The sequence below is a fragment of the Corylus avellana genome, chromosome ca2 (assembly GCF_901000735.1).
Source record: "Corylus avellana chromosome ca2, CavTom2PMs-1.0".
Classification (NCBI taxonomy): Eukaryota; Viridiplantae; Streptophyta; class Magnoliopsida; order Fagales; family Betulaceae; genus Corylus; species Corylus avellana.
In genome coordinates this window covers 6,255,725-6,269,402 of record NC_081542.1, presented here as the reverse complement: position 1 = coordinate 6,269,402, position 13,678 = coordinate 6,255,725, and the positions used below count along the sequence as shown (strand labels likewise).

General features: G+C 33.9%; 2 protein-coding genes across 9 annotated transcripts in view; one reads left to right on the top strand and one right to left on the bottom strand.

Moving 5' to 3' along the window:
* Positions 1-16: 16 nt before the first annotated feature.
* Positions 17-8,916, bottom strand: LOC132168965 (zinc finger BED domain-containing protein RICESLEEPER 2-like). The gene is made up of 7 exons (XM_059580061.1): positions 8,773-8,916; positions 4,941-5,053; positions 4,503-4,567; positions 3,824-3,922; positions 1,916-3,694; positions 1,680-1,795; positions 17-73 (listed from the first exon to the last, which is right to left on the bottom strand). Exons 1-7 carry the CDS (start codon positions 8,914-8,916, stop codon positions 17-19), a joined length of 2,373 nt encoding a protein of 790 aa, XP_059436044.1.
* Positions 8,917-11,505: 2,589 nt separating this feature from the next.
* The window catches only part of LOC132168666 (sugar transporter ERD6-like 5), an 11,618-nt gene continuing 9,445 nt past the window's right edge, over positions 11,506-13,678 (top strand). For 3 of the 8 annotated variants that reach the window (XM_059579673.1, XM_059579670.1, XM_059579668.1), the window contains exons 1-2: positions 11,506-11,720; positions 11,888-11,950. In XM_059579673.1, coding sequence (XP_059435656.1) covers positions 11,595-11,720; positions 11,888-11,950 — 189 coding nt within the window. In that variant the 5' untranslated portion in view covers positions 11,506-11,594. Of the gene's footprint in view, positions 11,721-11,887; positions 11,951-13,151; positions 13,242-13,319; positions 13,406-13,678 lie in introns of those variants that run through there. The other 5 variants (XM_059579672.1, XM_059579669.1, XM_059579671.1 and 2 more) reach the window with 3 other exon arrangements.

Here is a 13,678-nt window from a genome sequence, read left to right as displayed (position 1 = left end):
CTTAAAACAAAATACATCACTTTTGGTTCCCAATTGCAGACTTGCAGTTGCCACAAACTGGCTCTATGACTCTCTGCATTCAATGATTTAAAATTAGTTACAAATTCAGAAAAAGAGAAGATTATAGACCAATAAGAAAAATACAACTAAATTACACAGCCTTAGTTGCCACGGCCCACACAGTCACTGCATTCAAAGAAAAAAAAATGGTTAAATGTTTTTAACTCCCTTGCATTTTGTCAAGGGAGAATTATCACTTAAGATTATGCAAATGGACATTTTAATGAATCTTCAAAAACCAGATATGAAAAATGCAAAAAACAATGGGAGGCAAGTATGAACACAGGTTGATGCATGATATAGGCTAATAATAGGTTACAAGCAAACTCAAAATAAACCTCTAATAAAGATTACAGTGACATTACACAATTAAAACAGGTGAAATTACTAGTAAAAAACAGCTTAGAAAATGGAAATAAATCAAATAACAGAATCATAAAGAACTTGCATGATATAGGCTAATAATAGGTTACAAGCAAACTCAAAATAAACCTCTAATAAAGATTACAGTGACATTACACAATTAAAACAGGTGAAATTACTAGTAAAAAACAGCTTAGAAAATGGAAATAAATCAAATAACAGAATCATAAAGAACTTGCATGATATAGGCTAATAATAGGTTACAAGCAAACTCAAAATAAACCTCTAATAAAGATTACAGTGACATTACACAATTAAAACAGGTGAAATTACTAGTAAAAAACAGCTTAGAAAATGGAAATAAATCAAATAACAGAATCATAAAGAACTTGCATGATATAGGCTAATAATAGGTTACAAGCAAACTCAAAATAAACCTCTAATAAAGATTACAGTGACATTACACAATTAAAACAGGTGAAATTACTAGTAAAAAACAGCTTAGAAAATGGAAATAAATCAAATAACAGAATCATAAAGAACTTGCATTCAATGATTTAAAACTATTTACATGAACAACTTAATATAATCAAATTCATACAAAGATACAAGATTAGACCAATGAGAAATATGCACCTAAATTACACAGCCCTAGTTGCCATAAACCCACAAAGACAGTCACTGCATTCAATGGAAAAAAAATTGTTAGAAGTATTTAACTCCCTTGCAACATGTCAAGGGAGAATTATCACTTAAGATTAAGCAAAATTGCAAATGGACATTTTAATGATTGTTCAAAAACCAGATCTGCAAAAACAATGGGAGGGCAGAATGAACACAAATTGATGCATGATATAGGCTAAAAGATTACAAGCAAACTCAAAATGAACCTATTATAAAGATTACAAATTTACAGATAAGAAAAACCAGTATATGCAATATATATAAACTTAAAAACAACCAAATGAAACTGGAAAAGTTAACAAAGTAAATTACCTAAATTCCGAATCTCCATGCAGTTATAAGTTATAAGTTATAATTTATAATAAATCCAGCAAAGTATAACAATTAATACAAAACAACAGGTAATCCAAATGTCCAACATTCCAAGTTCCAACCAAGCCAACAAAGTTTAACAATTAATACAGAACAACAGGAAATCCAAATGTCCAACATTCCAAGTTCCAACAAAGGCAGCAAAGTATAATAATTAATACAGAACATAACATCAAAATAAAATGTGACATTCAAATTACATATTTACTAAGCATAGGAAAACAGTAAACAAATTCAGTTTTTTCAGAGAATCCCTCACAGAAAAATGAGAAAACAGCATTCACGGCACATTTGGCAATTCCACTTCCACCATTTTCTACAAACACAAACACAAAGTTAATAAAGTGAAATTATAAGTAACAAAGAGGTTGAAAATTGAAATAAATAAAATAACAGAATCATAAAACTTACAGGTATTCTACATTTTTTCTTATGCCATGAAGTGCTCTAACCCAATCTGCACCACATAGGAGCATCTCAACAGTATCAATTGATAATGATGCTCTATGGGGTTCAATAACTCTACCACCCGCACTGAAAGATGATTCTGAAGCAACAGTACTGATTGGAACAGCCAATACATCCCGTGCCATCTTAGATAAGATGCGGTACTTTAAGGCATTGGATTTCCACCATCCCAAAGCATCAAAGTTTGCATCACTGTCTTCCCCATTCTCACTATCAGAAATGAATACATCTTCTTCAAGATATACATCCAAATCTGTTTTTATGGGCCGGATGATGTCATTGCTTCTAACATGTTGCCTAAAACGTGATCTGCCACCAGAAACTTCCTCTGTAACAGAGGCAATTAAAGTAGTAGCAGCACTGACTTCAGCAGCTGCTTGTTGTTGAATGATAGATGCATTATGGGCAGCAACATAAACCTCAAACAACTCTTTCAAAGTACTCAACACAGCCTTTATACTATCACCATTCGTATCAAGTGGATAAATGATAGGAAAACAGAACCTAATCAACTTCATTTTGTATCTAGGATCCAACACAGCAGCTAAGGCCATCACCATATTAGATTCACCCCAATACTTATCAAATTTATCACTCATCTTAGCTGACATTAATCTCATATATTCATTCCTATCCCCAGCCTTAATATCCACAATTTCTTTCATTCTCCACACCTCAGGTAGAAACAGATTGGATGTAGGGTAGTCACTTCCAAAGACAACATTGGTCACATCATTGAAAACAGCTAAAACTTGGTTCACATTCTCAACCTTTTCCCACTGTTCAGGAGTTACCACCCACAGAAAAGCTTGCTCTACTCTATGGTATCTAGGAAACACTTCCTTGAACCTAATTGCAGTCTTCAACATCAAGTAGGTGCTATTCCATCGGGTAGGAACATCTAAAACAAGTTTATTAGAACCCAAGTCCAAACGCTTTGCTATATCACTAAATGCAATCAACCGCCTCTCAGAAGCCGTTATATATTTAATCCCCTGCCTAACAGAATCTATTATCTCCCCTATTTCTGAAAGCCCTGCTTGCACCAACAAATTGGTAATATGAGCACAACACCTAACATGAAACATAAGGCCCCCAATAGGCAAACTACCCCTCAACTCAAAATCATCTCTCAAAATGTCAATGGCAGCAGAATTAGCACTAGCATTATCAACAGTTATTGTAAGTACTTTATCCAAAATGCCCCATTCAATAAAACTGTTTCTTAAGGCTTCAGCAATAACAACACCTGAATGTGGAGGAGGTACATTACAAAAATTTAAAATCCTCTTTTGGAGTACCCAATTAGAATCCACAAAATGACAAGTAACCACCATATATGAAACCCTTTGGGAGGAGGTCCACATATCAGTAGTTATGTTTACCCTATCAATCCTACTTAGAAGAGTTTTCAACTTTTTCTTTTCAATGTTATAAGTGGCAATGCAATCACTTTTTACAGTGGCACGGCTAATTTTTTTCCAGTATGGTGTGCAAGCCCTCATGAACTTGTTAAAAAGTTCATGCTCCATCATATTAAAGGGATATTCATGTAGAAGTACCATATGGGCAGCAAGTTCTCTAACTTTCTTCTCATTGAAACTAAAGTTTGTCAAGGTCCCTAAACCATCACTGCCATCACTAGGTTCAAATGACAAAGTCTTTTGCTTCTTAAGGCTATTCAACTCCACAAACTTCACACAAGCAGTTAAATGCCTACTAAGGGTGGAGGTAGTGCTAGATTTCCCTACAGAAAACAACCTCTTACACCAATTACACTGGAATTTTTTTACACCATTTATTTCAATAGAAGAAAAGTCATTCCAGACTTTGGAAGTCTTTTGCCTTTCCTTCCTTTGGAAGGCAACTGACACACCTTCACCCGCAGCCCTAGCCCCAGCCCCATCCCCATCCCCATCTCCAGCCCCATCCCCAGATTCAACAACAACAGGAGAAAGCAAATTAACATGTTCATCTGGTGTGCATTCAAAGTATTCAATGTAATACACACCAAATCCGTAGGAGGGGGTCTGGCAAGAAAGGAATCATCATCCAAATCACCATCATTGCATGCATCGAGTTGAATAGTATTCCCTCCGAGACTAAAATAAATAAAAATGTCAACAAATAAGTCCCAATCAGCTTTTAACATAACAGAATCATAGTCCTAACATAGCAATTCATGTAAACAGATTTATAAGTTATAACGTAGCAATTACTATTAACATAGCAATTTATAACATAGCAATTCATGTAAACAGATTATAAGTTATAATGTAGCAATTACTATTAACATAGCAATTTATAACATAGCAATTCATGTAAACAGATTATAAGTTATAATGTAGCAATTACTATTAACATAGCAATTTATAACATAGCAATTCATGTAAACAGATTATAAGTTATAATGTAGCAATTACTATTAACATAGCAATTTATAACATAGCAATTCATGTTAACAGATTTATAAGTTATAACATAGCAATTACTATTAACAATTTAACATAGCAATTAATGAAAACAGACGGAACAAGTTTCTTTAAAAAAAACACCTGAAACTTCCAGCAAATGAAACTGTTGTAGCTTGCAAGTTGCAAATTCAGTGCTACCAAACTCCCTGAAATGATGAAATTAGCAACATTAGTTACTAGTTAGTGCATTTTTTAACAACGAAAATAGTAAACCATAATGGAATAATAAATTAATAATACACCTATAAATATAACAAGTTCAGATTAGGGTTCAGGAAAAAAAAAAAACTTAACTTAAAGCTAAAGGCAGAAGAGGCTCTTCACTCTTCAAAAGTCAGAATGTTTTCTGATTTGAAACTCCTTAGCAAGCAGCAAGCAAGAGCAAACAAATTCAAACAACTCGAGTAATGTGCAAGCAAGTCTTGCATACATGATGCATCAGGTTCATACATTCGAGTATATATGGGGGATGGATCGTGGGGGGGTTTGGGAATGAATAAAAAAATGGTAATCGAGTACTTGATAGCCCAGTACTCGATTTCCATAGCCCTAACAGTCAGATCAAGGGCAATCATCTCTGTCTCTTCCACACCACAACCAAAAAAGTCAGAGATCAAAAGAACAGTTGAAAACTTGAAAAAACACAAATATGAAAATAAAAACAATGTAAATAAGTAAAATAACATAAGAAAATTAGGATTAGGCGGCGAGATTGGACGGGCTATGAGAACTTTTCTGGTTCGCAAATGCAGCGATTCACGCGATTGATCAAGACAGTTTGTCTCACAAAACTTGTAAGCCATTGGATGGATATCAGATGATCCATCAACGGCTCGATTGACGATCTGAAACGAACGGGGTGTAGGTAGGGGGCTGAGAAGGATTTAATGCGAGCATTCAATCCATTCAACAAACCACGAATCCACGATGGGATATGCATTGAATGCCCCCTCTCTAGTCCCTTCGTTTGAATCGTTTCTGGCAATTGAATCTCTGGTTAGCTTAGTTACTGGCTGGTTAGTGGTTACTGGTAGGAACTTAGGGTTCTAAGTGAACTGGAGAGTAGGAGAGAAGTCACAGAAGAAAGCTAGGGACTGAGCGTCGTGAGCGAGAGAGGCGAGTTGAATGATTTTTACTTTTTTAGTTTAGTTTTCTCTGAAATGAGCCCCAGCCGTTGGATCTGATTTCATTTGAGTAATGAACGGTTGGATTTGATCTCATTTTTGTAAATTTTTCCTAGCGTGCCGCGTGTCCCACTTATGAGTTAATAAGTTTTTAATCCAATACGGCCGTGTCTAATAAAGTCTGGTGTAATTCTTTCAGTTATACCGTCGATTAGATAGATTAATTTATTGATTTTATTTTAATCGTTCGATCAGTTAATTGTAGCAAGCTTACTATGGTCTGCGGAACACTAGATTATTCTCAGGTTTGGGTGTGGGTTACAGCTGTCGTCCATTATCTTGATCTAACGGCTGAAGTTTAATCGCCAAAAATTGAACGGCTGAAATCGAAGTCAGACGTGTCAGTCTCGTTTGTCGTGCTTGCGTGAAGAAACGAGATTCTCAGATTGATCCACCGCGTGCGTGAGTTGGTGAAACCGGTGCCATCAATACTCAATATTTCATCTTGACCGTAGATTCTCAGATTGATTTTAAAATTTATTTCGGATTAGTGAGCTCATGTTTATTTTGGAACACTAGATAATAATCACGCGGGGATTGCTCTACAGCTGTTTTCCATTTTCCAAATCCAACGGCTACAGTTAAATCTAAAAAAAACGGACGGCTGGAAGCTATCGAGAGATTCGAGACGCGTCAGTCTCGGTTCGCGTGCGTGGCGTGCAAAACCGTGAAGCCGAAAATGATTCTCCGCGGCATGAGTGACTGAACCCGGTTTCCTTTCTGCACGTGAATTGTTTTTGACCGTTTATTCTGATCTATTAGTTTTATTCAAGTTAAGACCGTGCGATTAATACCCCTCTGGTGTAGTGCGGAGTACTGGATAAATATCTTTGTGGGGTGGTTTACAGCTGTTGTCCACTTCCACGATCGAACGGCTACGGATTAATGCAAATTAATCCGACGGCTACAATCAATCTAGATAAACGTTCGATTTTTTCAAAATTCAAAAAAAAATTATTATACTGTGTGCGCGATTATAGATGAGCTCGCTTCTTTGTTTTCCCATAAATGATCTAAACCGTTGATATTTAATAAAATTCAATCAGTTCAACCACAACCGTTTATTTAACTTAACAAGTTGTTAGTTAAAAGTACCCTAAAAAAAACTCTAAACGTGTGTTTGGACCGTTTGGTTTTTTTTTTTCTTGAAAACGTGTGTTTGGACTTTGGACTTTGGAGTCTGGACCAATACGCCAATACCATTGTTTTAGAATTAGAACTATGAAGACAAATTTGTTAGAAATTAATAGCATTGTTGAGAATTTGTTAGGAATTAATTAATAGATTTGAAAATTAGACATTAGTTATTAGTTAATGGTTCTAGACTTTTATTATTTTACGGGATATCATTATTTTACAATGGTTCTAGACTTTTATTTTACAATACCATTAGACATTAGTTAACAAATTTAAATAATACTTAAAAGTTAACAACTTAAATACTACTTAATACAATTTTTTATTTTATTTTTTTAAAAAAAAATAGTACCATATAATTTAATGTTTTTAAATAACTTATTAATTGGGCAATAGACATTAAACCTATAAGTATACACCTATATTATACCCTTAGATCTTAATTACTTAATTGTACACACATGACACATTGAACCTATGATTGTTATGATTATTATTAATTTATTATGATGATTATTATTATTATTATTATTATTGAATTGGACATTGGACATTAAAAATTAAAAAACCTATAAACAATAATGTAGTATATACAATAATACAATGTTAGTTATACACCTATATTATACCCTTAGATCTTAATTACTTAATTGTACACACATGACACATGACACATTGAATCTATGATTATTATGATTATTATTATTATTATTATTGAGTTGGACATTGGACATTAAAAATTAAAAAACTTATAAACAATAATGTAGTATATACAATAATACAATGTTAGTTATACACCAATACTATACCCTTAGATCTAAATTACTTAATTGTACACACTTTGAACCTATGATTATTATTATGATTATTATTATTACTAACTAATTGGACATTGGACATTGGACATTAAACAATTTAAACCTATAAATAATAACATAGTCTATACTCTATACAATGTTAGTTATACACTTATACTATACCCTTATATCTTAATTAGTTAATTGTACACACATTGAACCTATGATTATTATTATTATTATTATTAACTAATTAATTGGACATTGGACATTGGACATTAAACCTATAAATAATAACATAGTCTATACTATATACAATGTTAGTTATACACTTATATTATACCCTTAAATATTAATTAATTAATTGTACACACATTGAACCTATGAGGCTATGAATATGATTATTATTATTATTATTAACTAATTAATTTGACATTGGACATTAAACCTATAAATAATAACATAGTCCATATAATGTTAGTCATGCTTATACTATAGCCTTATATCTTAATTAGTTAATTGTATACATATTGAAGCTATGATTATTATTGATTAATAACATGTTAAATTATTTTTTTTAGTTACATTGTCGTGTGGGACGGGTCGGGTCGGACGATAACACGAGTTGAGCTCACGAGCTCTAAACGAGTCGGGCGATTATCGAGTTAAACGAGCCGATCTCACGATCCCTTAGCGAGCTCGGGTGATTATCGAGTTAACCGAGTCGAGCTCACGATCCTTATACGAGCTCGGGCGAGCCTGCCGATCCCGAGTTAAACGAGTCGATCTCACGAGCCCCCATCGAGTTTTATCGAGCGAGCCGGGTTTGTGTCATTAGCTAATCGAGCGAGTTTTAACAGTAACGAGCGAGTTTGCACAGTGTCGAGCTCGAGTTCGGGTCGAGCTTAGTCGAGCGGGTAGCGAGCGAGCTGTCGAGTGTGTCGGCTCATTTACAGCCCTACTTATACCATTAAAATATTATTTTTTTATTTTACCTTTTTCTATATTTTATTCCTATAGTTTGTACTTTCTCTCTTCCCGTCATATTTTCTTCTTCTTTCTTCCGGCAGTAGCCATTTCTTCTTCCATGTGATTTTGCCATTTTCTTCTCAAATGGTTCAAGTTTGTCTTCTATTTCTTCTCCGATTTGCGTCAAGTTTGAGGACTCAGAGCGGTACGTTTATGGATGGAAATCTGATCGTGAAAGGACAGGGTTCAGATCGTCTCTCAGACCGAAGTTGAAGCAGTAAGATTTGATGGTTTCAGTCTCTGATTTGCGGTTTGCAATTTCTCCTCTGATTCACCATCTTCATTCCCTCTCTTCTCCTCTGAAACCTCAAGAAATCCTCTACCTTCTTTGATATTGTTGCTGGCCATTGGAAATGACTCGACAAAATCAGAGGTCTCTTTGAGATTAAGCTTGCAAAGTGGGTCAGGGAAGGCCTCTCTTCTCCTTCTGCGTTTGCTTGAACGGAGAAGAAGAAAAGAAAATACTGGGGTAAAGAAGGGGAAGACGAAGAGAGGAGAGAGGAGAGAGAGAGCGCATCAGTTTTATTAATACAATAATCATGTGAAATTGCTACAGTTGAACCCAAAACATTGATTCAACTGTAGCAGCTAATGGTTTAAAGAACCGAATTTGGGTAGTGCGATTGCAATAAAAAGGGCACTATAGCATTAAATAACTCTTTTGCACGCCTGGAGCTCTTCTGCACGCTTGGAATCACGCCGTTACAAACGGAAAACCATGTTAAGCTAACCAGTAGTCCCCACAAGAGGCAAACCATGTTTTAGAATCCTCCTTTTTTTTTTTTTTTTTTTTTTAAGAACTTTTAGAATCCTCTTATGTATGCAAAAAGTTTGATATTTTCACTGGAACTTTGCCACTTTGGTCTCTGTTAGTTTTTTTTAGGAATTTTCATAGTCGTCCCTTTTTTTATTTTTTGCAGGCTTCTTCCTCTGGAACTTTGCTATGTTATTTTCACTCGATCTCCAAGAGGCAACTACTACCTGCCTCCATAAAACTTTGCTCTCTGTTTTTGACTTTTAACAGAAAAAAATGCAATTGCACTTTACCAATGTTGTTTTTTCGGTAGCTGGAAATAGAGAGTCTGAGCAATGCAAACTCGATGCCATTCTTTTGCTTGTATTCACCTATGCATATTCAAAAAAACAAAAAACACAAGACCTGGGAGCAGTTTTAGAGCCTTTGGACAAAAAAAACATAACACAAGACATTACCGTTTGAGCTGTAACGGCGTGATTCCCGGCATGGAAAAGAGCTCAATTTTTTATTAATGCTGTAGTACCGTTTTTACTGCAGGCGCACTACCCAAAGTTGTTTTAGTTCAATATTGTACCGTTTTGACCTACAACATTTATGCGGTAGTTTTTACTACCGAAGCGGAATCCTAAAGAACCATATAAGGAATTTGTTTAGGGACGTTTTTTGTGATTTTTTGGACATACTTCTTAAACTTAGGGAATATAGAGAGTCTGCTGAGAATGCTCTTACAATTAGAGTTTTGGTCTACCCAATAAAGATCCACAACAATTATCTGTTCGAACTGTTAGCAATTTGGACCAATAACGTGAGAGACCCATATGAGACCTAATTTTGGGTTGTTCGGCCATCTACCCGAACATGCAGGTTTCATATAAAATTTCTTACATTATCTGTTCAAATTACTAGCAATTCATAGAATCATAATCCCAATACAGGTCAATTCTTCTAGCAGAAAAGTTAGCTCAGTCAGCTTGAGTTATTTGTCCCGCTCTTGGCTCAATTTTTAAATTAGGCTGGTATAAAAATAGATTATTTTTTTAAATTTTTATTTTTATTTTTTTTAATATAGAAAATATGGAGATAGATCTTGATATTTAAAGGCCATAGTTATATTATTTGTATTTATAGACTTAATTTGCCTTTACTGGATAAGAATGGTATTTTAGATTGAAGAATGGTTTAATCTCAATTATAATTATTTAAATGGTTGGATCATGTTATGTGATAGACTGTACTACCCCAGCACCAGCCGTCCCTATATATACATATTTAACAAAATACCAAAACTTATGATGAACTATGGTAGATTAATTTGACAATTAATGAAAAATTCTTAATTAACATCTCTAAATAGCATCTGAAGCTGATAATGCAATACCTATTTCAACTAATCTGTGATACTGATATTTTTCTCTTTAAAATAAATTGAAAAATTAGAGACGACTAGAGAAACTAGAAATTATAAAATGAAAATCAGCAGCATCAGCATGGCAATGATAAGCGATCGAAACTCGTAATAACGACTAAAATCAATGTCAGTGCGTAAAATATTAAATATAAAAAAAAGGGTAAAGTCTATTTAACTCTCTCAAATTACTACTTCAATGACAATTTACCTCATAAACTATTAATTGCGATAATTTACTCATCAAACTACCAAAACAATGACAATGTACCCCATTCTAGTAAAATGATAAAATTACCCTTATAGAATTTTTAATAAGACAAAAATACTCTTAAAAATTTGAAAGAAAATTAAATTTTAATATTTTTGTTTTAATTTAAGTAAGGATAATTTCGTTATTTTAAAAAACAATAATTGCTTAAGAGCATCTCTAACAATAATAAATAAAAAAGCTAAAAAAAAGGTACAACTATTTATTTTAATTATTGTGTTTTTTTTTAATACACTTTTCAAGAGTTTCTCTATTATTTTTTATTTGTTTTAAAATATTATTTCTTACTATAAAAAATCTAAAAAAAGAAAGAAAATATATATATATATATTTTATAAGTAATAATAAAATATTTATATAGAGCGTTACAGACATACAGTACAGTTAATACATTTTACATAGTCTTTACCTAATCTGCTAAAAAGGCCAAAAAGATAATATTAACTATAATTAATATTTAATAGTTTGCACCAATGAACTGCTCACGTATCGTTCATCCCCAGACAGCCAGACCCCATGTATACAAGCATCTCTCCTCCCACTCCCCAAGGGCGCAGTCCACCGACACACAGAGTCAGAGGCAAGCAAGAAACATGGAAGAAGGAGCACGGACAACGACAAGAACAGCACTGCTAAGTGAATCCTCTTCAACCACAACATTGAATCTTGTCCTTAGCACCTTAGTCGCCACATGTGGATCTTATACTTTTGGAAATGCTGTAAGTATATATCATCATCATCATCATCATCATCACTGTCTTTTAGATTCAGTAAAGGTTTGTGCTTTTTCAGTTGAGGTGTTTTGCAGCAGCTGATCATCGGAGAAAAAGGGAAAGAATGAATGTTCATCAACGTGGGTTTTTCATTTTCATTGTTTTGGTTGCAGGTGGGGTATTCGTCACCAGCTGAGTCTGGAATTGAGGATGATCTTGGCCTTAACACAGCGGAGGTTCAATTTAAACATGCTTTTTTACTTCTTTTTTTTTTTTTTAATTATTTTTTTATTTTTTATAATGTTTTTGCATAAACCAAGGGGCCAGCTCGCTCGACCGCCTCCAACCGAGGGGGTTTGCACAGCAACCCAGGGTGACCGCATCAACCTTCTTGGTTGGAGACGGTTGCACAAGCCCCCCCTCCACTAGGGGTGGCAAACCCGCCACCCCACTATCCTTTTTCTGCCTTCTTTTTTTTTTTTTTTTTTTCTTCAAATATTGTCATTTTTTTAATTAATAGAATAAAAAATATTTTTTAACACGCGGCGTGTGACTTCTTTAAATTAATTATTAAATTTGTAAACTTTTGTGAATTCCATGTAAGTGGTGGACCCCACAATTTTAAAGGTTGATTTATTGATTTTATAGGAAAATATAGATAAATTATTGGTACCAATAATTTATCTTGTTGATCTCACATCGATTGTAGAAGGGGCCGGTAGTGTGAGGGGTAAATAGTTTTGGATAGAATGAATAAAGTGAAAAATGTGAAACACTTATGAAGTTAAAAGTCCGATTTAAAAACTGATGGAGTATTTTGAAAACTCAGGAAGTTCTAATCAAATTTCCTTTTTAAAATTTTTATAAGTAAGAGCTCTGTTCTACTTTTGCTTTTGTTTTCTCAAAATAATCATATTTATTATTATTATTATTTTTTTTTTTTAAAACACAACCAAACAATTTTCTTAGGTCGACTCCTCAAAAAGCATTTTCCCAAATGTGGACTCTGTGAGAAAGACATTTTCACTTTTATACCATGTCAAAACATTTTTTTTTCAAACTAAAACCTAAAGACACTTTTCAAGACCATTATCAACCATATCCTAATTCTTCAAGCGTATTTCAATTGTAATTTTGAGGAAGAGCGCAATAGCATTTGTAGTTGGCATGGTTCAACACAGCCATGACATTACTTGCATGACCATGGAAGTTGAGCCATGACAATTACCATGGCTGTTGCTCAAGCTTAATGGACATGGAGTAGGGCTGTCAATTTTTAGCATGACTCGGGGACCTGGCACAAACTCAACACAAAATTAGCGAGTTAAGGTTGAAGGATCTAACCCATTTTATTAAATGGGTCGAATTAGGGTTGACGTATATAGTATATTGTCTTATACATTTTTTCCTAATTCTTTTTTTTCCCACGCAATGCAGTATTCGATTTTTGGTTCAATATTAACAATTGGAGCAATGTTAGGAGCAGTGTTTAGTGGGAAAATTGCGGATTTCATTGGCAGGAGAGGTGTAAGTTTTCTAGTCACCATCTAAATAATTTGTTGCATACCCTAAAATTTCGATTTCACAGTCTACCAATTTTTTCAGTTAAATAGTATTGCTTTGAAAAGCAGGCAATGGGAGTTTCTGAAATAATCTGCATCCTGGGGTGGCTTGCAATATTATTTTCCAAGGTCTTCGTATTCTTCTACTTCTATTTCTTTTCCTACATTTTCTTTACTTAAAGGTTTTCTTTGATTCACTTATATTTGTCTCATGTCCTAGACTATATTCTTTCAAGAAGTTTGATTGTCAGCAAGCAACTTTAGAAGAAAGCATTACAAAGAGATATTTCTTGTTTCTGTTGGAGTTTCAAGTTCAAGTTCTATGTATATTAATTTAGAAGATACCCAATGAAGCATATTTGCAGCAACTATAGTTCCTTTGGATATAATTTGTATTAGTTG

Coding starts and splice junctions, on each gene's coding strand:
- LOC132168965 (XM_059580061.1), bottom strand. CDS start 8,916: ATGGCCAGCAACAATATCAAAGAAGGTAGAGGATTTCTTGAGGTTTCA. Junction 3,923..4,502: donor TCATTTGCTGGAAGTTTCAG/GTGTTTTTTTTA, acceptor AATGCACACCAG/ATGAACATGTTAATTTGCTT. Junction 3,695..3,823: donor GGCTAGGGCTGCGGGTGAAG/GTGTGTCAGTTG, acceptor TGTTTTCTGTAG/GGAAATCTAGCACTACCTCC.